The sequence below is a fragment of the Ambystoma mexicanum genome, chromosome 8 (assembly GCF_040938575.1).
Source record: "Ambystoma mexicanum isolate Mex_15411 chromosome 8, UKY_AmexF1_1, whole genome shotgun sequence".
In the NCBI taxonomy this organism is placed as follows: Eukaryota; Metazoa; Chordata; class Amphibia; order Caudata; family Ambystomatidae; genus Ambystoma; species Ambystoma mexicanum.
The window spans coordinates 56,074,963-56,098,228 of NC_090929.1; the positions used below are offsets into that span (position 1 = coordinate 56,074,963).

Below are 23,266 nucleotides of genomic sequence, written 5' to 3' on the forward strand. Positions count from 1 at the left end.
CTGCTCACATCTTTCTCGACACCTTAGTTGCTTCCAGGGTTTTGTGTTTTATTGCCAAACCTGGGAGTCTGGGTCCAGCTATGATCAATACATGTTTCAATATGTGCTCCCTGCCATATGGTGTTCATACTGTCGCAGCCACAGGAGACACCCAAGGCTTTAAGTAGGACGGGGCCTGACAGCGAGGAAAACCATTTTTGTATTGTCGCGTGCTGGGGTTCACCTCACAGAGTCCGATTTCTTTTGTTTCATTCAATAGACTTCTTGACATAAAGCCCGGATGGAATAAATTAAATTGAGCACCTATGAAACGGCAGGGCCCGGGTTCGAATCCCCAGCCCGGGACAATACAAAAAAAAACGACACCGAGGAAAGACACTTTTTTTATTGTTCCGTCTTGGGGACACTTAGGGCCACACCCATCATTTAGGTCACACACCCCTCGTTACAGCACCCACCTTCCCACCATTTGATTTCTCACCCGATTTAAAGCACTGGCGATGCCCCTATATATATAGATAGATATATATATATATCTCACATGCCGGAGTGTGATGTCCCCTTTCAATCTTTGCTGCAAAGTCACATTCACCCCCAAGCATTCGGCATTACGTCTTGTTGACCCCCACAACCTCCGGCTTCCCTTACCTGCGGCTTCTCCTGCTGCACGTCCTCGAGCTGCGAGACTCCGCCCACGTCCTTCCATCGCTCATTGGTCATCTTCAGGGGCAGCTCAAGGGAAGAACAAAGAGAATTCATTATAAACACGAGGCCTGGCTCTTTTGTGGACCAAAGACACTAAATATTGAACACTTTCTGTCCTTACGCATTTTTTCTGGCAGAGCGTGACGTGTTCGCTCCACAAAACCATGTTCCCCCCCTGTCTTTGATTACATGAAGAAGTGCTTGCTGGGAGTTGAAGTCTTTGATTGTGTCACTTGAAGATATTGGTCTGAGCCCAGAACTGCAATCATGGCCTGTAAGTCACATGAAGACCAGACCTCGAAGGACTTTTAACAAGAGCTCCTTCTTACAGGCTAAATCTGCCTGAACATCCTTTGAAGTCCCATAAGGCATTATTCTAGGCTCCACCCACGTCCACAGTTCAGTGGCTAAGAGCCATAGCACTCCTGGCAATTTGGGGGAGGGCGGATGGGGTCATATGGTCCAGGTTGATGCTTCACAATTTACAGTTATTTCGCAGTTTCTACCCTGCGTGTAGCCTCACTCTAGCTTGCCCTCCAACATCTCTAACTAAACCCTATTGTTTTTCTACCCCTGGCCAGCGCTGGTGAATCGCGTATCTAGGACAGGGGATAGTGCAGAAGGAACTTGCCCTATGTCTAGCGAGTTACCAAGACTTTCACAGGAATTTTTTGCTTACAAGTTTCTAAAAAACACTAACTTAGTGTGTGTGGTCTGCTTCGCAGGTGGAATTATTTCTATTTTGATATTTTCCCTTGTTCCACAGTACCAAGGTTTTTTGTAAAAACAAGAACGGGGCCTTAATGGCTACTAAATAAAAAATAAAAAAAACTTTCAAATGGAAAAGAAAAAGAGTTTTTGGTTGTCCTAAATTGGTGTTGCACAGGACCCTTCTACATACGGGCTTGCTAGTAGGGTGTATTTTAACGCTCACACCCCACTCTCTCACCACCAGGGAAAGACAGTGAGTAGCTGTAGCACAAACATTTATTTGCATTAAAGAGAGCCCCTTGGTGCTATCTTTTTTTCACAGAGATCACGTATTGGCCAACCGGTTTCAGTGGTTACAAAACCTTTCCCACTTTCTTCAGGGCCACAGCATGTGATGGCATGCTGTTGTAGTGGGAGAAATTGTCTTCATTCACTCCTATAGTCACCCCACCTGCAGATGGTACATAGAGAAGAGGGGGGTGGGGACAAGGGGAGACACAGTGTGCTTTAAGTAAAGTGCCCAGACTATTAAAGCGTATCTCGCGTCCCGCTATTGGGTGAGTATCAAAGCTTACCCTCGTATGGCTTTAATCAGCATCCGGGAGTGGTGATAGTTAATGAGGTGGGAGCGTGATTATGGCCGCATCCGCGTGCGATCTGAAACAAATAGTAACTTCTGAATCAGGGCACAGAACAGTGTAGTTGAAGAGCTAGCTCTCCCACGACCTGCGTGTGTATTTAGTTATCTAGTGTGTTAGTTTTTAGCACCGAGTCCCACAGACTCATGATCAGGGGAGTTGCTAGGTCTGGAAAAGACCCGGGGCTAAGCTGATGTTGGAACTGTTGGGACTGGGGGCTAGCTAGTCTTTTGGCTGTAGCTCCTGAGATTCTATCTGGGGCTACAACCAAAAGATCAGGGGCTATAGCCCCCTTAGCCCCCCCCTAGCAACGCCCCTGCTCATGATGCTAAAGGAGATCATGGCAGGCATGCCGGCGTATAGAATCTGCATGCCAGTCTGCTCTTACCTGTGCTTTCCGATCGCTGTCAGGAGTGGTAGTCTCAGGATCCTCAGGGTCTTCGTATGTGAGGCTTGGTTTGGTTTCCATGGACATACTCTACGCGCTTGCGCCGGTGTCTGTGATCCGTTCAAAGAGGGACTCCTGCTCAGTAGAACAGGCTCGAAACTGTGAAATAACTGTAAATTGTGAAAACCTGTGTTCCGATTGTGTGATAACGTAATCTGGGGGTAACAACAGGTGTTCATCCCCATTAGTCCCTTTATTGTGTTATGGTCCAGGTTGATTCTTGACAAAAAAAAAATACAAAAAATAACTCAAAAGGCTACAATGAAGGTTGAGATGAGCAGGGAGTGGGGGGCAAGTGGGTTTTGGAACTGGGGTGGGGCTGGAAGGGGAGGGGTCAGAAAGAGGAAATGGAGTCCTGTGAACAATGTATGATATGATTTTTTTGAATACTATGCTGATACAGAAGTCTTTCAAGGCGCTACGAGGCAGGGGAGGGGGACAAGAAAACCATCTTACTAGACGCAGTGATATTGAGATCGTGCAAGTGCAGGGGAGAAGTGCCAGGGGAAGGGGGGGAGGAGCAAGTGCAAGACATAGGATTAAACATCGAAAAAACAAGAAGTGCCGCCAGCAGGTGGCAGTGCAGAAAACAAGTGCAGGTAGGGTGGTTGTAGGGTTGCAGATGCAGACCTAAGTGCAGGGTTGCCAGGAGGCAGTGCAGGTGTGAAACTGGGAAGACAGGGACCTGGGCCCGTTGTTCAGAGGGTAGCCAGGTGACCAGTGCAGTATCAGACAGGAGAACAGCAGGGGAGAGGAAGAGAGAAGACAGAAGCAAAGAGGAAGGTCTTGAGATGCTTCAGGAACTGGAGAAGGTTCTCCTCAAGTTTCAGAGAGGCAGGGAGGCTGTTCCAGAGGGAGGTACTCACAGAGGAGAGAAATCTTCCCCCAAATTGTTGCTTGGAAAGACCCTCAAGGAGTTGGAGGTGGAGGAATGAAGGGCTTGAGTAGGGAGAAACTTCAGAAGAGAATGAAGGCTTGAGTAGGGAGAAACTTCAGAAGAGAATGAAGGGCTTGAGTAGGGAGAAACTTCAGAAGAGAATGAAGGGCTTGAGTAGGGAGAAACTTCAGAAGAGAATGAAGGCTTGAGTAGGGAGAAACTTCAGAAGAGAATGAAGGGCTTGAGTAGGGAGAAACTTCAGAAGAGAATGAAGGCTTAAGTAGGGAGAAACTTCAGAAGAGAATGAAGGGCTTGAGTAGGGAGAAACTTCAGAAGAGAATGAAGGGCTTGAGTAGGGAGAAACTTCAGAAGAGAATGAAGGCTTGAGTAGGGAGAAACTTCAGAAGAGAATGAAGGGCTTGAGTAGGGAGAAACTTCAGAAGAGAATGAAGGCTTGAGTAGGGAGAAACTTCAGAAGAGAATGAAGGCTTGAGTAGGGAGAAACTTCAGAAGAGAATGAAGGGCTTGAGTAGGGAGAAACTTCAGAAGAGAATGAAGGCTTGAGTAGGGAGAAACTTCAGAAGAGAATGAAGGGCTTGAGTAGGGAGAAACTTCAGAAGAGAATGAAGGCTTGAGTAGGGAGAAACTTCAGAAGAGAATGAAGGGCTTGAGTAGGGAGAAACTTCAGAAGAGAATGAAGGGCTTGAGTAGGGAGAAACTTCAGAAGAGAATGAAGGCTTGAGTAGGGAGAAACTTCAGAAGAGAATGAAGGGCTTGAGTAGGGAGAAACTTCAGAAGAGAATGAAGGGCTTGAGTAGGAAGAAACTTCAGAAGAGAATGAAGGCTTGAGTAGGCAGAAACTTCAGAAGAGAATGAAGGCTTGAGTAGGGAGAAACTTCAGAAGAGAATGAAGGGCTTGAGTAGGGAGAAACTTCAGAAGAGAATGAAGGGCTTGAGTAGGGAGAAACTTCAGAAGAGAATGAAGGGCTTGAGTAGGGAGAAACTTCAGAAGAGAATGAAGGGCTTGAGTAGGGAGAAACTTCAGAAGAGAATGAAGGCTTGAGTAGGGAGAAACTTCAGAAGAGAATGAAGGCTTGAGTAGGGAGAAACTTCAGAAGAGAATGAAGGGCTTGAGTAGGGAGAAACTTCAGAAGAGAATGAAGGGCTTGAGTAGGGAGAAACTTCAGAAGAGAATGAAGGGCTTGAGTAGGGAGAAACTTCAGAAGAGAATGAAGGGCTTGAGTAGGGAGAAACTTCAGAAGAGAATGAAGGCTTGAGTAGGGAGAAACTTCAGAAGAGAATGAAGGCTTGAGTAGGGAGAAACTTCAGAAGAGAATGAAGGGCTTGAGTAAGAAACTTCAGAAGAGAAAGATATATTGGTCCGAGGCCCCCAAAGGCCTTGTGGACAATGTAGTGGGTCTTGCATTTGATCCTTGCAGCCACTGAGAGACAATGGAGGGATTTTAGTGCTGGAGAGACATGATCCCCGGGCTTTAGGCTAGGACAAGTCTTGCAGTCCTGTTCTGGATGAGTTGCAGAGGACAGAGAGCAGAGGCTGGCAGATTTTAAAAAAAGGCTGTTGTAGTAGTCCAGCCGAGAGAGAACCAGAGCTCTAGAGACAGTGAGCTTCTGGGGGAAGGAGAGGAAATATGAGAATGTACCATATATTCCTTCAAAAGTTGGTAAATTAAGCACAGTTGAAGTGGGTTATTATGCAATTTCACAATTAGATGTCAGGCATGCGTGGGCCAGCTTTTCATCATTCGGGCACTGGTAAAATAAGCACCATTGAGGTTTATAGTAGGACAATATAGGGAGTTTAAGGTGGGCATCTACCTATGAAAGGCCCAGCAGGCTAGGGCTCAGTCAGTCATGCGTTAACTTTTGGAAGTCTAATGAAAGGCCCAGACAATCTTATGTTAAATGTATGTGAGGCAACGTTTCATTCTTCTAAGTCTGCTTCCATGACTACCGCTGAGGTCATTGGTTTAGCGGGGGGCCCCGCAGCCCCGCTAGCACATGCCCTAGGAGGGAGCCCCCTCTGGCTTAAAAAAATAAATAAAATGTTAACAAAGTTGACAAAAAAATAAATTGTTTCTTTTTGAAGTCACTCTGCCTTCATAAAGAAATTAGTTCTGTTACTGCGTAATGGAAATCATGTATTTATGAAGGAAGAGTGACTAGAAAAAGAAACTCTTTATTTTTTAAGTCTGAGGGTTCCCCCTCATCCTATGACATGGAAGGCCGGGAGGATAGCTCAGGGGCAACTCGTTTATCCTGGAAGCATGGAAACACAACAACACATAGCAAAATAGGTTCAAACCCCGGCTCACCCCTAGAAGGTATTATACGTGCTGTAAAAGAACTATTCTAAAAAGACTGCAAGATCCTCTGCAAATAACAGGAACACGCATTCCTGGCTGCTGCAGGAAGCTGAAGGCCTTGTTCTCTGGACCAACGGATTATAGGTAAGAACGTTTATTTTCTTTAAATGTGTGTGCGTGCATGTAAGTGTGTGTGTGTATATAATGGAATGTGCATGAATGAGTGGGTGAGTGCATGGTGTATGGGTGGCTACCTGGGTGTGCCTGTATGGTGAACGGGTGTACACTTAAATGTATAGGTGGCTTGGTGCATGAGTGTATGGTGAAAGGGTGCACATTTACATGTATAGGTGGCTGCCTATGTGAGTGTATGGGGACAGGGTGCACACTTAAATGTATAGGTGGCTGCATGTGTGGGTGTATGGTGAAAGGGTGCACACTTAAATGTATAGGTGGCTGCATGTGTGGGTGTATGGTGAAAGGGTGCACAGTTAAATGTATAGGTGGCTGCCTGTGTGAGAGTAGGGTGAAAGGGTACACAGTTAAATGTATGGGTGGCTGTGTGTGCATGTGTGTCCATAGTGAATTGTGTGTGTGCTTGAGTTCAGGGGTACAATGAAACCTACATTTCGGTGGTGGGGGTTAACCCTTCAAATGCTGGGAGCAGCGATATCTTAACAGGCAGTAGAGGAGGGCAAACATATTTTTGTGAGGCATCTAACTTACGCATTCTAATGAGACTGTTCTATTGCAGCTTCAATGTTGCAAGTAGTTAACTCTCTCCTTTAAGTCTGAAAGCACCCGCTTATAGACTGCTGTGAGAACGAGCGTTCTTTTGTCCCCTCCCTACCCTTCCAATCACTCCCGTGACATACAAGTACTAAAACCACATCACAATTTCAATAACCTAAAAAATGATTATTTGAATGCAAGGCATAAAATAAGCGGTATCGCATGGCAATTTGCGATATAATAATGATGTTTTTCTGTTTACTTTAACAACAAAAAAAAGATTGTGCCTTTTAAAGTTCTCCCTCTGTGCACAACGTGCACTGCAGGTGAGGCAGAAGCACCCGGGCTGGGCTCAAAATATTGTATCAATGTTATGTTATGTCAGCTCAGCCCGGATGCGGCGTCATCACGTCGTGAGAGGAGGATCTCAGCCCCCCTCTCACACTCTGGCTTAACTTTCTTGAGGTAAGGAGGCCGAAGGAGTCAATGGGGAGGTTTGGGTGAGGGAGCCGGGCCCTTTTCATGTATGTTTGGGCGCTGGGTGTAAGTGTCTGATGATACTATTTCTCCCGCCCGAGACATATTATTCTCGGCCAGTTGCTCACACCCAGCACCCGCCATAATAACACAGCCTGCTGCTCGTAGAAGGCCACTTCTACGAGCAGCCGGCTGCATTATTACGGCGGGTGCTGGGTGTTAGGGAGCAGCTGCTCTCTAACACCCAGTACAAGCCATAGCTCTTTAACACCCAGAACCCGCCGTGATAACGCAACATGCTGCTCGTAGACGAGGCCTTGTATGAGCAGCAGGTGGGTGCTGGGTGTTAGAGAGCAACGGCTCGCTAACACCCAGCACCCGCCGTAATAACCATACTTGCCAACATTCTGTGACCAAAATGATGTAGGATTTTTCAAGTTTCTAAAATAATACTTTGCATAACAATTACATCTCAGGAAAATACATAACATGCATTGTTGGCCCCACTGGAGCATTCTAAAATACACAACCCATCAAACAGCACAGCATGGAAAGATGTTCAAATGTTTAAAATGTATAATTCTGAATTTTAAGTTAACACCCAATTCACTACCTAACTTCACAGAAGGTAATCACACAGTAGGCAATGTTTTCCAATGCTCTGTAGCAGCTGCCCAGGCAATACATATTTATTCCTGCAGTGCAAGGTGAATAACTGAACAACATGGAGACTGATACCCTCCTCAGTCTGATAGGCAGATGCTGTGTGATGGTGGTAGGCTCTGCCACTTGCCTTCAATGGTGGTTCACCTAAGGCCTGTCCCGGCAAGAGTGGAGGGCAGAGTCATGTAGCTGTCAGGTCACTGGATTGGTCTGAGCCCATCACTCAAAGTAATCACCCGCCCACCGCACAGACAGACTAACTAATGTGTTGCATGCTTTGTCCTGGGCCAGTCTCAAGCAGCCTGCCTTACAGTCACATACATTACCAGGCCCTGTAAAAAGCAGTAGGATCTGTCACCCAAATCTGTAGGTGGTAGGACTGCTTAAAAAGCAGTAGCCTACTGCCTAAATCAGTAGGGTTGGCACGCATGAATAACGTAGCTCGCTGCTCATAGAAGGCCTCTTCTATGAGCAGCAGGCTGCGTTATTATGGCAGGTGCTGGGTGTTAAAGAGCTATTGCGTGTGCTGGTTGTTAGAGAGCAGCCGCTCTCTAACACCCAGCACCCGCCGTAATAACGCAGCCTGCTGCTCGTAGAAGACCTCTTCTGCGAGCAGCAGGCTGCCTTATTACAGCAGGTGCTGCAAAATAACTACTTTAGATTTAATATTCGAAAAATCTTAAATTTGATTAAATGAAGGATGAGGCCATCATCACTCTGCTACTTTCCACTGCTCCTGCACCATTTGTGATAATGAAAAATGCTTTGTTTTGTGGCTGGCACATGGTCGCTGCAAGAAGGTCAAAAGAGACAGACCTACCACAAACACAATTTCAAAGGATCTGGTCCCTTCTGACTTTCAACCAGGCCATGTGGTTTATGCCATATTCCTGTTCAGGCTTGTTGACTGTTTCAGGAGATTTACTGAGTGCCTACAGAGATGTGTCTCCTTATCTTTTGTGTCAGTAGCAGTCTTGCACATTATACCTTCTGGTCACCTGTTGAAGCACCACCATTGCGGCTTCAAGTTTGATGCACTATAGACACATCTAACAACCTCATTGCAGCCTTCTTGATGCCTGGTATCAGGGTGGTGTGGAGCATGGGGTAGAGGTCCAGGCCCCCTCAAGGCCACCCCACACCTTCCTTAGCGAGAAGCCTTGCTAGTGGTGTTAACTATCACTGGGACCAGGTGGGACGGGTGGCAGGTTGGGTTGCAGGCATAGGGGATTTTGCACTAAACGCGCGGCAACAATTTATGAGTTACTAACACCTTGAGGGGCTGCACTACAAGAGTCCAGACCAGGATTTGTTTGCTTGACTTGGTCAATGTGTTATGCACCACAGCCATGGTTCTCGTTCTCACACCATAGTTCTCACTCTTGCATCCTAGCACTCATACCTTAGCCCTTTCAACATGCACACTCACTACTCTCACAATGTATTCTTGCTAATTCTATATCTTGGAGTACAACTAATTCTGCCGACATGCAATATTAGTACAAAATTGCTAATCAAATTAGTTCATTTGATAATCAAAAACATTTTAATTAGCAAAATATGCTAATCAATTTTTGAAAACTAATTTATGCCTTGGAATGTAGGTACTAACTGTTTTTGCCACGTCTTTGTTAAAAGCGAAACCAAGGCACAGTTTACATCTGTGTCCTGTTCTGGTTGGTAATTCCTTTGTGGATGAGCCAGGTCGAATCAACATAGCCCAAAGTTTCATGGGCGAGGGGGCTGAACCCCAGTCAGCTCAATGGTGTTGCGCCTCTGCTTATGTTTAATGCCTTGATTACTATTTGGTTATCTTCATTACTCCTAGCCCTATTCTTCCTCTTCTCTGTACTTGTGTATGGGGGACTTTGCCGCATACATAAACCCTGGGATGAGGTAGAGGTCCAAGGAGGTAATGCCTGGCTTAGTTACCTGGAATATCCGAGTCCCACTCTTCCGAGTCCCACTACTTAGCTATGAAGCAAGGTGTCTAATAGTAAGCACTGGGACAAGGAAGAGGGATGTGGAGGTAATTCTGGACTGAGTAGCTAATTTTGGGGGTTGGGGCAGGGTGTGGGAGGGAGAAGGGATGTGTGCGGGGTGGGGCGGGTATTGTGCGATAAATCTTAATGGTCATCCATGTTCAGGCTAAGCAGGCATAATATGTGGTATTAGTGGCTAGAGAGGCATTTTGGTCCAGCCAGTCAAGTCATTTCTTAGTTTGGCTTGCCTTTTTTTTTAACCGAGCATCTCTGATAAAGCAGTCCTGCTAAGTGCAATTGCCTGGCTAGACTGACATTTGGCTGCTGCCAGTCTAGCCTTTTCTTACTGTTGCATTGTATATTTCTCTGGGTATCTGTGATAAAATAACCATGATACGTGTTATTGCTTCGATCAGCATTTTGGTGCAACCAGTCTAGGTATACCTAAATGTGGCCTGGCATTCTTAACTGTAATATGTTATACGTGTCTAGACTGGTCTACACTGTTCAGGCAGTTTGGACATGTTTTCATTGTGGCATGACTTTTTAAATACCAAAGCATTTAATTAAAGCGTTAATGTTACTGTGCACTGTTGGTGACTTGCATGTATTGGATTTTTGGTTTGGCGTCACCCTACAAAACAATTGCAAATGCTCTGCCTTTTTAGCCAATTTTCTCAGAAAGTGTGCTGTACAATGCAATAAAACACATTTATATCTTTCTCCTAGTACAGTGTGTGGTGCACCCCTGCAGCAGCACGTTAGTGCGTATTGCGCAAGCGTGGTAATCTAGGCCAGCCCAAAGTGTTGCTGAGCTGGGCGGGGGTGGGGGCTGGTGCCCTCATCCTGGCTCGCAGGGGGTTCCCCAAATTTTGTGCTACGCCACTGGCTGAGGTTAGTGTTTTTTCTAATACTGGGAGTCAAAGACTGGGAGGTAGTAACCTCACTAAGGCCAGTAAAGATTTCTCTGGGCAACCCTCCAGACCGTCATCCTTCACCTGCCAAGCCATTACAAATGGGAAAGACCATATGCAAATCAGGCCTGGCCCCACCCCAAAAGGGGAAGTCCAGTCCGAACTGCTTGGTCACATCCCTTCGGCAGGAGACAATAAGCATCTCCAATCATGGCTAGTGAAGAACGAGGGTCTGGAGGGTTGCCCAGAGCAATTCCAGAGGTTAAGATTAACCCTAAACCTTCCAGCCATCATCCCTTTTGTTTTGCTATAGTCTCATTGAGTGGGACAGGTGTGCAGAGACGTGGGTTCCATGCCTGCTGGGCCTAGAGACCCAAGCTGCTCCTCACTGAGGCCCAATAAGGCCGAAACATGTCCGCAGATACTTGTGATCTTGTGCAGAAGGGATGTGACCTAGCGGTTCGGGCTGGACTGCCCCTTTTGGGGTGGGACCAAGCCTGGTTATATATGGTCTTTCCCCGTTTGTAATGGCTTAGTGGCAAATGGTCTGGAGGGTTGCCCAGAGCAATGCCAGAGGTTAAGATTCATTCTAAACCTTCCAGCCATCACCTCTTTTGTTTTGCTATAGAAACGCAACATCACAATTAACTTCGACTGGGAGCAGGTGAAAGGGGGCTATACACCTCTGACATTAATAAAATACTTCACCAAACGTTTTCTGTCAGGGTGCGGGAGTTACCTCAGAAGGGGAGGCACGCAGACTGTGGTCTCCTTGCTCTCGCACACAACATTGCACTTTCTTGCTCTTTGGCACTTGCAGCCACGCAGCGGGCGCGACAGGAAGTGAATAGCATGGAAGAGCTCAGGAATTCAGTGCAAAGTCGCCGAGGGGATTGCGAGGCCGTATGAAAGGGCTAATGGTTGTATGAATGGTCGGAACTGCGAACACATCATTGTGGACTCATTAAGTGGGGCTTAATCACTCTGCCTGTCTAATTAGCACTTTAGACAGTAGCATCTCCAGCACAGGCCGCAGTTCACCTCCTCCCCAGGAGCGAGAGGGGGTGGAGGAAGCCCACGCCTACCTAAGGCTGGGCGCCACTCCTGCAAGTGCATGGGGCACACAACCACAGAGACGCGCACACGCACGCACGCACGCACACACTCACTCCCAAATACACACACATACACACATGCGTGCAGAAACGAAAACACCCATACACAGGCACGTGCATTTGCACATGCGCACACGCACACCAAAATGCAAGGGCACTTGTGCATGCACACACCCACAGGCACACACAAACATACAGACACACACACTCCTCTCTGTACCTTGAATCTATTCTGACACCTGAACCTATTTGCCCGTTTTTGGGAAGGGGGGACGGTCATCCCAGTCCCCTCACCCCAGCGCTTTCGGATGAGGCAGAGGCCGGGAAGTGTGCAGTAGGGACTCAGGGAGGGTACAGTGGGGAGGAGGGTATTGACAGGGGCTATAGTACGGGGACGGTGGTGCATGCTTCAGCTCGAGAGTACATGGGGAACTCAACACCATCTTAGATAATAGCAGCCATATTGAAATTGAGGCCTAGCTTTGCGCTGCAGCCAGGGCCGCAAGCGCGAGCCACACGCACATAGAAATAAGTGTATGCATGCAGGACTAGGTTGTAGCTTCAGCACCAGTGAAAAAGGCCAGAGCTGCAGATTCATAGACCCTTCATTGTCTCATGCTGCCAGCATTCGTATCCCAGAAGGAATATGCAGGGCCAAGAAAAGAGATCCCGTAAGAAGGAGGGCACGAGCCTCTGACCTTCCCTGGCCCAGCTCTAAGAGCACCCAGATGCCCCATCCCAAGACCCCCAGCATTCCAAGGTAATGGTCAGTCCCAGACTGCCGACCATAAAACTGTTTGGATTTATTGATATCTGCATTTGTTATTGGTTGGATCTAACGATTTGTGTATATCACACATAACCATGAAAATGGAGTAGAACATCACAATACAGGGGGTCTAAGACTTTTTCAAATCTGTAATGTCTATCAGTCAGTCTTTTAAGGAGCGTCTGTGATACCAACATTCTCCTCGCTAGCTTCTCACTGAACGAAAAGTGTGAAATGGAGAACACATAACACGTCTCCTCTAATCCCTATCCCTCGATAAGTTGCTGAAATGTCTTTGCAACCATCTGTTGTATCAATATCCCCTGCATTTTCGGTCCATTAACTCATGTGTTTCTGCAACCATCTAAATCTGCCATGCAGCAGCGGGGTACGGTGGTGCCTTGAGAATGGAAGATGCTTTCACAATTCCGGCCCCATCTCGATGCACGGTCGAAGAATCATTAATGTAATCTTTATAACTGACTTTGTATGCCTCTGCCTAAACAAATATGTTGTTTTTAAAGTTTGCAATATATTAACTCAATCGGACCAGGTTTTTCTAATTTCAAAGAAACTCAACTAATCGTGAACAAAGACTGCCAAACCACGAAGTCAAGGTCGGGAAGAGCCCAACCCCTCCCCCAACTGAAGCTAGTATTGCCTTTTACAGCCACAAATAAAGAAATATTCCAGAGGGATATAAAATCGTATCGCTCCAAATGGATCCAAACATCTTGGCATTTTGCCACTTCAACTGAGCTGTATAATCCTGGTGAGAACATAGAAAATGTTGGTCAATTTTTCTGAGGATTCAACAACTACCTTGAGGTGTCCTGGATATATATTTGATTGGCAGATTCTCAGGTGGAGGACAAGGTGTTTCCAATTCTTTTACGATTTGAAACCGTTCTTTAGACTCATGCGGTGCCTCAGACAGTCTAATGTCCAGCGCGTTTCCTTTTGCTTCTATCATGGCCTTTTTGAAAGCTCTGAAGGCCTCATTAAAGGATTGTCTGTCATTTTCTGACTTCGAAAGTTTCCATTTATAAAAATGTTTATTTTTCTTTGATTTGAGGCTCTGTGTTTCTGGTGTGAACCAACTATTAGTTTTCCTGACAAGTACCAGTTTGGTTCTTTCTCTACTTTAATCCAGTAAGTGAGATTTATGAAAAATACTAATTCATCATCTGAATACTCATCCTTAAACATCTACTTGTCTATCAAATCTGTCATCCTGTATCATTCACCGAGGGCTATCACTGCTCTCCATCCTCTTCCCTCATAATCTGTCCCACAAGAACCACCCTTTCCTCTCTGACCACTGCTGCTTCTAACTCCAAGAGGCTAATCTGCCCTTCATCGTCATCCATAGGGATTTCTGGTCTGAACAAAAACTCAATCAGGTATTTTTAATAGTTTACCCGTCAATCTGGGTAACCCTGATAATAAAACAGTCACTCCACACAAGAATACTTCTGGGTTCAAGTGGACCCCTCATAATGCCTTCTGGCCTGTACAGGCTAATATAAACTCTCCCACATTCATATAATGTATCCCTGGAGTGGAAAGCACTAGGCCTGATTCACAGAGCATTTTCCTATGGGATTGCGCCATTGTGAAACGTTTCTGTGAAGCAGGCCTACTATTCATTCACTGGCAAAAGATATTGTCATATTAAGTTTAGTCATTAAGTGACGCCCTAATATGTTAACTGGCGTCTGCCTAGAAGATAATAATGGCATTGACATATTCTGTTCTCCTATAGAGATTGGTAATTTATCTGTAAAAGTAACTAAACTCATCACCACAGAGAATCCCTGTGCATTCATGGGAATGCCTGACATTGGATATTTTCCCCCAGGGACACAGGAACGAGTTGCTCCAGTGTCTACAGGAATTTAAAATGTCTTGCATCCTATCATCACCTTGACCCTTGGTCCCTTTTGGGGGGCTGGTGTCACAGATAGTACTGAACCAATCAGGTTGCTCTGTGGGCTGTACTATTGTGGATATACATTCATCATTGCACCTGTGAAAGGATTTCCTCCTACCACTACCACATTCCGTAATTTGGGTGTGGGTGCTTGCTGGACTCCTGTAGTCTTATTCCATTGTGTTACCATGGCCTGGTGCGTCTGAGCTTGCTGAGTTTGTACCTGTTGTGTTTGCATGGGCTCTTGCTGCAATAGTTCTTGTGTCGATTGCATTTTTAATGGTGCTTGCTGTATTTGCTGTGATTGCAGCGCATATGTCTGAGCCTGCGTGTGATCTTGAGCATAATAGTCATGCGGTTCTGTATTACATTGCAGTACATAGCTCATACCCTCTCTTGGAGTGTGCCAATTTTGCTGCATGCCTCCTCCGCTTCTACATGTTCTGGCTACATGTCCTAGTCTTCCTCAATTCCAGCATTGTTGCGGCAGTCCGCCATTAAATCCTCCTGTTCCCTAAGGGTTTTGAAATCCACCTCGTTCTCCTCCTCTAGGCCCATTCCTTCTTACTCCTTGACAAAAATTGTACCCACTCTGATCTGTTGGGTACACTATGTTATTTTGCTACACTGACTGCATCTCCTGTGTCGCCCAACCTTCATTACTCATCTATACCGCTCCCTCTATGGCTAATTTTGACAACTTTTTCTGGACTAACTTCGCCTCCTCCTGCTTCCTACTCTCGGCTTTGTTTTTATTTTTCTCCTGCACCAATCAGCAGTGATATGATATATGATACATGATATGATATGATATATGATGATATCCAGCACCAATCGGCAGTGATGAAAAATAATCAATTTTTATTTCTGGCCATGGTTTCGCTTCCATTCACATATGTTTCTTCATTTGCCAGTGCAATGGCTCGGGCAAAACCTGACACAAAATGTGGTAAAATAATGCCAGTGTTTTATCCCATGGTTCGCGCATCTCAAGGCACCATCCTGCTTGAATGTCTTGACTGTAGGCAACAGGGCCCTCATCCGTCCCCATTTTCCGAGTCATAATCACACAAATATCTGATGTATCTGGATATTGTACTAGGATTGCTCACCATACATCTGCTCTACAATTATTAAATGGCACTCCATTATTTGTCGTGTTTTGTGCAGTCACACCTGAGCAACCTACTCGCTTCCAAATGTCATCAGCTCCCTCTTCTAAAAGCTGCTAGCAAGCCTTTTATGTCACCTATGGCTAACGTCATTCCTGATGTCATTCTCTCCAATTCATAAAGCCATTTTCCTGCACTAGAAGTTAAACTTGATAATTTACATCTTAAATTGTCTTTATCTATTTGTGGGCACAGTATAAATTCTGGGTGTCCCCCCCCTTTCTCTACAAATAGAAATTGGGAAAATCGTGGTCCATAATTGTACCTGCCTACACTTCTCGTTTTCCAGGCGGGGCTAGTCTCGCCCGTTAGTCTGTGTCCTGCTAGTGCCCTTAATCTACTTACATAAGGTGGGGATACATCCCATGTACTGCGCGATCATGCTTGCAGTCTATCTGTATATATTGTCGAATCTGGTGTTCTTTCTTTGGGGTCCTCTAGATCTGACTATTTTACCCCTTTTTCTACACTCAATTCTTTTGACAATCTGCATGCGCCCTCCCTTTGCCAACCTCTCACTTTCTTCCCTTTTTTTAGACTGACATTATTATGCCCCAGCTTTTATGACAGTTATCCTTTTCTGCATCATCAAAATCTAGTCTACTTAAAGGCAGCGTTCTGTGCTTGTCTGTTATGGCATCATCTGACCTTCCTATAGCAAAAAAGTGTCTGGTATAGACGTGGTGATGCCAAAAGGGGGAGATTATACTACCATTCGGATATACTTCAAAGACTCATTTTGTCCATATTTTAGATTTGAAGCAACAATTGTCCAGGAAAAAAATATGTAAAATAAATCACTTTAATCTTCTGATACTTTGTTGGAGGTACAGAGGCCAACATCACAGATGCATTTCAAACTAGTGTCCATCATCAGGGTGATTTCTGTTGGCTCTATTGATAATTCAAAGAAGATGTCTGATACTGTAATGCGTATTCACTGAGGATCAGGGCAGGTAACCACAATGTTGCAGCAGTGTCAGGTCTGTCCATGTGCGTGTAACTGTTAAGTCACAATGCCATTTCTCAGCTCTTGTGGAGAAGTATCTGTTATCACAGCAGTGCCTTGTCCGTGATATGTGCAAGTTACTCTGCATGCGGATCATCAAAGAATGAGAAAAAATTCTATTTGAGCTGATGTAACAAATGCAAAAACTGTCCAGTGATCTGGTTGGTGGTGCTGCTGAGCTTCCTCCAGTTTCCCTCGATAGAGATCCTTCTACCTTCTCTTGGGTTTTATGCCCTTCTTTAGCCCTCATTTGCCTGTATAAATCCCCAGTTCTTTGCCCTGTGTCTTCTGTGTCTCGCTCATCAGCCCATGTTGGTATTCCTTGCAGCTCCCTGCGGGGCTGTTCTGACCCTCTCTCTTCCTCAAATCATTCTTGTGTTTCAATCACCACTATGCTTCTACGACATAAATACTCTCTATCTCGTCATCCTTTAGTCTCCTACTGGTGTTAATTTTTTCTTCTATTTTCCTCATCCCCCTTAACTCATCTTCCTCTCGCCTTCTTTGCAACCAATGTACTTTCATCCTTTGCGCTTCTACCACCTCTCGTCTCTTCTCTTCTAGTCTCGCCATTTCTTTCCTTGCCTCATACCTTCTTCGTTCTTCCATTCACTTGCATTCGCTTTCTTTCTCTTCTTTATATGTTCTCTTATTCCTTCTTTCTTTTCCCGCTCTTCTCTTTCTCAAACCCCATCATTGCCCTTGTCGTCCAGCTTAAGTAATATTTGTCCTCCCATCCATTCCTTCTGTACTATTTTTATTCCCTTAGTTGTGTATTGTATTTCTTTCTGCTTCCATGTTTCTACCTCTATCTCCATCTGTCTATCGTGCCTATCCTTTCTCTCACAATGCTGCTTACTTTCATCGCGTGTCAAGGTATATTTTACGTTGCTTTCGCTCTCTTCTGCATTATCCTCACTCTTATAAGCGGGGGGCTCATATGTCGGATTAACATACAACGCTGCTGCTTTCAATTCCTTTCAAGGGATAAAATTCCTTCTCCTCTGTACCTACTCTCTTGTTTTAAGGAGGGAAAGGGGATCCGAAGGTGTTACATCCTCCCCTTTATTATTTATTACATTTGTTACACGGCCAGACCCAGAGGTATCACAGCGAGGTTACAGACCGCTTTAGTGAAAATATTACATACACATAATACAGCAGTATACACAGTTCTGGTGGTATGTATCGGAACGTTTTCATAATTACTGTAAAGTAAATGCACACCACCAGAATAAAAGCAGTCATGTTAATATGTACATTAGATATACAGAGTAACAGTAATAGGGGTATTTACAGTGTTGGGATAATACTGAGAGCTAAAGGCAATGGGAAGGAGTGGCTATATTTGCAGACAACGGGGCAAACGTTTTCATTGGTATTGGCTGAATAGCCAGGTGTTTAGCAATGTTTTGAAGGTAGGAAGTGATTCTTGTTTCTTGAGACTGACCAGGAGGGAGTTCCAGTGTTTGGGAGTTAGGCATTGGAAGCTGCTACCCCCAGCTTTGGATTTGTAATAGCGAGTTGTTGTCATAAGCAGTTGGTTATTGGATCTGAGCATTCGGGCATGTCATTTTTTGGCAATGGCATTGTTGAGGTAGATGGGTGCTTTATTGTGGTAGCATTTGAAAGCAATGCATGAGGCTTTGAAGATGATTCTGGCTTTGATGGGTAGCCAGTGGGAATCTTTTTCAATCTTAGTGATGTGGTCGAATTTCTTTATGCCTAGCGCGGCTCGGAGTGCTTTATTGTGTATAAATTGAAGTTTATTGAGGTTGGCATTAGAGGTTTCGAGTAGTAATACATTGCAATAGTCGAGTTTTGATAGGATCAAAGCCCTGGCAAGAGAGATGCAGTTTGTTGGAGTCAGGAATTGGCGGCTTAGTGCTATAAGTTGAGCGGTGTAAGCGGTGGTGGAGGAAAGTGTGTTTATGTGTTTGGTCATGGTAAGGTTGCCGTCAATGTAAACTCCTAGAGTTTTGACTTGCTTGAGTATGGGGATCATGGTGCCATCGATATTAATGGCTGAGTAGTCTTGGTGAAGAGCACTCATTTTGGTTTGGGAGCCTACGATGAGAATCTCTGTCTTCTCATCGTTAAGGCAGGGGCTGTTTAGGGCCATCCAGTTTTGTATTATGGCATAGAGTTTATTGATGGCCAGTGTGTCTTGGGCGTAGTTCCCTGATAGGGGTATGAGGATTTGGGTGTCATCTGCAAAGGTAGCGTAGATGACACCCAGGTCATCCAGAGCTGAGAAAAAGAGCTTAGTGTATGCATTGTAGAGTAGAGTTGAAATCGGGCAAGCAGTGCTTCGAGCAATGGCGTGGCTGGTCTCAGTTAAAATGCATGCAGTTGCTCCAGAGTTCGAATCGGGTTCGCAGAGCTTCGGGCGATGGCGTGACTGGTCTCATGTAAGATGCGCGCGGTTGCAGGATGGAGTTCAGGAGACTGAAGATAAGAGTGCAGAACTGGAAACAGGTAAGGATCTGTAGACGGCAGTAAGCGTTATGCTGCACCAGCAGACTAATGCGAAGCACCAGCATGTGGGTGGGGCTGGCTTATATAACCTAGCCCCAGCCACTCCCCTTCAGCCCCGCCCTATGGCCCCACCTTACCACTCCCTCAGACTTCTGCACGTGCTCCCAATATTTGTGGATGGCCGCACCCGGCCTGGATGCACGTGCCTTAGGCACACTGTGTGCAGAACACACTTTCAGATAAGCCTGGCGCCAAAGGCACCAGGACTGGGTCCATTGGGACCCTCTGGGACATAATGGCCCTCGACCAGTGGCCATGACAGAATACCATGCGTGCCAAGTTTCTTTATTCAGGACAATTACATGCAATAAAATGGGCTGATTCATGGTCTCCTGTCACTTGAGTCCAAGATGGAAAGAGATATGGGCATGTGAACGTGAACCTTGATAAGAACGTGCTCACACTCCCTTATATTCACAGAGACAAGAAAGCTACTACAAGGCAAAGTTCAAAGACAATCTGAATGGCAGACAGCATGAGTGATGAGAGATGATGGGCTCATTGGGTGGGGAGGTAAGGTCAAATCCACCCACAAGCACCTGGGGTACAAGCTTATGTGCTGCTAGAGAATCGAATCTTCCAGAAGGGTACAAGCGTGCCAACCAATTGTAGAGGGCCATATAATGAAGGGCCTTATAGTTTGATAGCCAATGGTGTGACGTGTAGCTAATAACTGTCGAAGATGACTTGTACTAAGGGAGGGCATGAGTTGCCCACCTGACTATAGAGACCCAATCGTAATCCAATCCCTTATAGAAAGTATACTTCGATACTCCCCTTAGATCAAGTTCGAGTTTTTCCTATAAAAGTAATGTTTTTATGAAATGCATTGACACCATGCTGTACGACGTCTGTTGATGTCCTTTTATACTCCCGGTTTTAGACAAATTAGAATAAAACAGATATTTTGCAAACTTCCTGAGTCGGTCTTATTTGGTGTGAGAGTTAATTTCCATTCCATCCATCGTAAAATGCGTTACCTTAATTAAAAGGACCATAAGGGTTCAACTTGAGGGAAAATGAGAGCAACTATTGGCTGCCTAAGATGTCACTCTGAATGCCACCGGGAGCATACCCCCGGGGAGGACTGCCACCCGACTATAATGTAAGGCTCTGGGTGGTCCTTCTGTGCCCTACTCCCACTCCCTGTACTGTACTGGGGTGGAGAGGGTAGTTATGAAAAAACTATATAAAACATATAAATATCAGGTTCTCTCTCTGCAAAGCAACCCAAAAGGTAAAAATAAATACATGGCAGAACAATACGCTGCATCCTCTGCTGTGACGTCACAGCAGAAGGATATCGCGTTCAGAAAGGGAAACAGTTGCTAATGGCTTCGTATGCAAGGGATAGAGATTAAGAACTGTAGAAGACCCCAGAAGAGGAAGGGGGGCACCTCCTGCCATGCTTGCTCTTTGCCTGGAGTGGGAGACCCTGGCCCCAGAAAGACTGCTGCCAAACCCTTGAGAATATGTTTGGGTACTCATCCAAGGACCCGTCCCTTAGCTGTGAGCGGTTTGGAAGGAAAACCAGACCAACCCACAAGCAAAGAGGTGCTGGGGCCAAAAAGAGGGATGGTTCTGTCCATTGGTGACAAAAGCGAAGACTCGCCTCACGCCAGCTGATAACTGATCTATCAGAAGGCCAACTTTACTGGTTACCAGGAACGCCTGGAGGCTTGGATAATGGAGCCTAACAATCCAAGGGCTTTGCAACACAGTTGTCTGGGTCTTCACACTATTCTGGAAATAATAATGGAAGTGAACTGCTTGATTGACAAATGATCGCCAGAGACTGTTCCATGCAACTAGGATTAGGTTGCACCATTGGGAAGCATGCATGGTGTTACTCTTTGTTGCATTTAAGGTGGAAGATACAGGACTGAGTAGCTGCAACACTGCATTAAGGAGCGGCGCCAATTGGTTGGGTACAGGGACTGCAGCTAATGGCGGAAATGTGGAGTTATCAGGGGTAGCACATGCCAGCGGTGCACCTTGCTATGCCATTATTTGCTATATTCCTTGCTATGCCATGTCATTATTTGATATATGCCTTGTGCGTTGCTACGCCATGTCATTATTTGCTATATGCCTTGCTATGCCATGTCATTATTTGATACATGCCTTGTGCGTTGCTACGCCATGTCATTATTTGCTGTATGCCTTGTGCTTTGCTATGCCATGTCATTATTTGCTATAGGCCTTGCTATGTCATTATTTGCTACATGCTTTGTGCCTTTCTATTCCATGTCAATATTGCTATATGCCTTGCTATGCCATGTAAATATTTCCTATATGACCGGTGCCTTGCTATGCCATGTCATTATTTGTTATATGCCTTGCTATGCCATGTCATTATTTGCTATATGCATTGCTATGCCATGCTATTATTTGCTACATGCCTTGTGCCTTGCTATGCCATGTCATTATTTGCTGTATGCATTGCTATGCCATGCCATTATTTGCTATATGCCTTGTGCCTTGCTATGCCATGCCATTATTTGCTACATGCCTTGTGCCTTGCTATGCCATGTCATTTGCTACATGCCTTGCTATGCCATGTCATTATTTGCTATAAGCATTGCTATGCCATGCCATTATTTGCGACATGCCTTGTGCCTAGCTATGCCAGGTCATTATTTGCTATATGCCTTGCTATGCCATGTCATTATTTGCTACATGCCTTGTGTCTTGCTATGCCATGCCATTATTTGCTACATACCTTGTGCCTTGCTATGCCATGTCATTATTTGCTATATGCCTTGCTATGCCATGTCATTATTTGCTACATGCCTTGTGCCTTGCTATGCCATGACAATATTTGCTTTATGCATTGCTATGCCATGCCATTATTTGCTACATGCCTTGTGCCTTGCTATGCCATGTCATTATTTGCTATATGCATTGCTATGCCATGCCATTATTTGTGACATGCCTTGTGCCTTGCTATGCCATGTCATTATTTGCTATATGCCTTGCTATGCCATTTCATTATTTGCTATATGCATTGCTATGCCATGTCATTATTTGCTATAAGCATTGCTATGCCATGCCATTATTTGCGACATGCCTTGTGCCTAGCTATGCCAGGTCATTATTTGCTATATGCCTTGCTATGCCATGTCATTATTTTCTACATGCCTTGTGCCTTGCTATGCCATGCCATTATTTGCTACATACCTTGTGCCTTGCTATGCCATGTCATTATTTGCTATATGCCTTGCTATGCCATGTCATTATTTGCTACATACCTTGTGCCTTGCTATGCCATGACAATATTTGCTATATGCCTTGCTATGCCATGTCATTATTTGCTATATGCATTGCTATTCCATGCCATTATTTGTGACATGCCTTGTGCCTTGCTATGCCATGGCATTATTTGCTATATGCCTTGCTATGCCATTTCATTCTTTGCTATATGCATTGATATGCCATGCCTTTATTTGCTAGATGCCTTGCGCTTTGCTATGCCATGTCATTATGTGCTATATGCATTGCTATGCCATGTCATTATTTGCTACATGCCTTGTGCCTTGCTATGCCATGACAATATTTGCTATATGCATTGCTATGCCATGCCATTATTTGCTATATGCATTGCTCTGCCATGCCATTATTTGCTACATGCCTTGTGCCTTGCTATGCCATGTCATTATTTGCTATATGCATTGCTATGCCATACCATGATTTGCTATATGCATTGCTATGCCATGCCATTATTTGCTACATGCCTTGTTCCTTGCTATGCGATGACATTATTTGCTATATGCATTTCTATGCCATACCATTATTTGCTAAATGCCTTGTGCCTTGCTATGCCATGTCATTATTTGCTATATGCATTGCTATGCCATTCCATGATTTGCTATATGCAATGCTATGCCATGCCATTATTTGCTATATGCATTGCTATGCCATGTCATTATTTGCTACATGCCTTGTGCCTTGCTATGCCATGGCATTATGTGCTATATGCATTGCTATGCCATGCCATTATTTGCTATATGCATTGCTCTGCCATGCCATGATTTGCTACATGCCTTGTGCCTTGCTATGCCATGTCATTATTTGCTATATGCATTGCTATGCCATACCATGATTTGCTATATGCATTGCTATGCCATGCCATTATTTGCTCTATGCATTGTTATGCCATGCCATTATTTGCTACATGGCTTGTGCCTTGCTATGCCATGCCATTATTTGCTATATGCATTGCTATGCCATACCATTATTTGCTATATGCATTGCTATGC

At 45.1% G+C, this 23,266-nt stretch overlaps 1 protein-coding gene across 2 annotated transcripts in view; it reads right to left on the bottom strand.

Annotated features, from left to right (window-relative positions):
- FIBCD1 (fibrinogen C domain containing 1) overlaps positions 1-23,266 on the bottom strand; it is a 1,178,447-nt gene that overhangs the window by 1,114,713 nt on the left and 40,468 nt on the right. The window contains exon 2 of one of the 2 annotated variants that reach the window (XM_069609275.1): positions 649-720. In XM_069609275.1, coding sequence (XP_069465376.1) covers positions 649-720 — 72 coding nt within the window. Of the gene's footprint in view, positions 1-648; positions 733-23,266 lie in introns of both variants that reach the window. The other variant, XM_069609274.1, reaches the window with a different exon arrangement.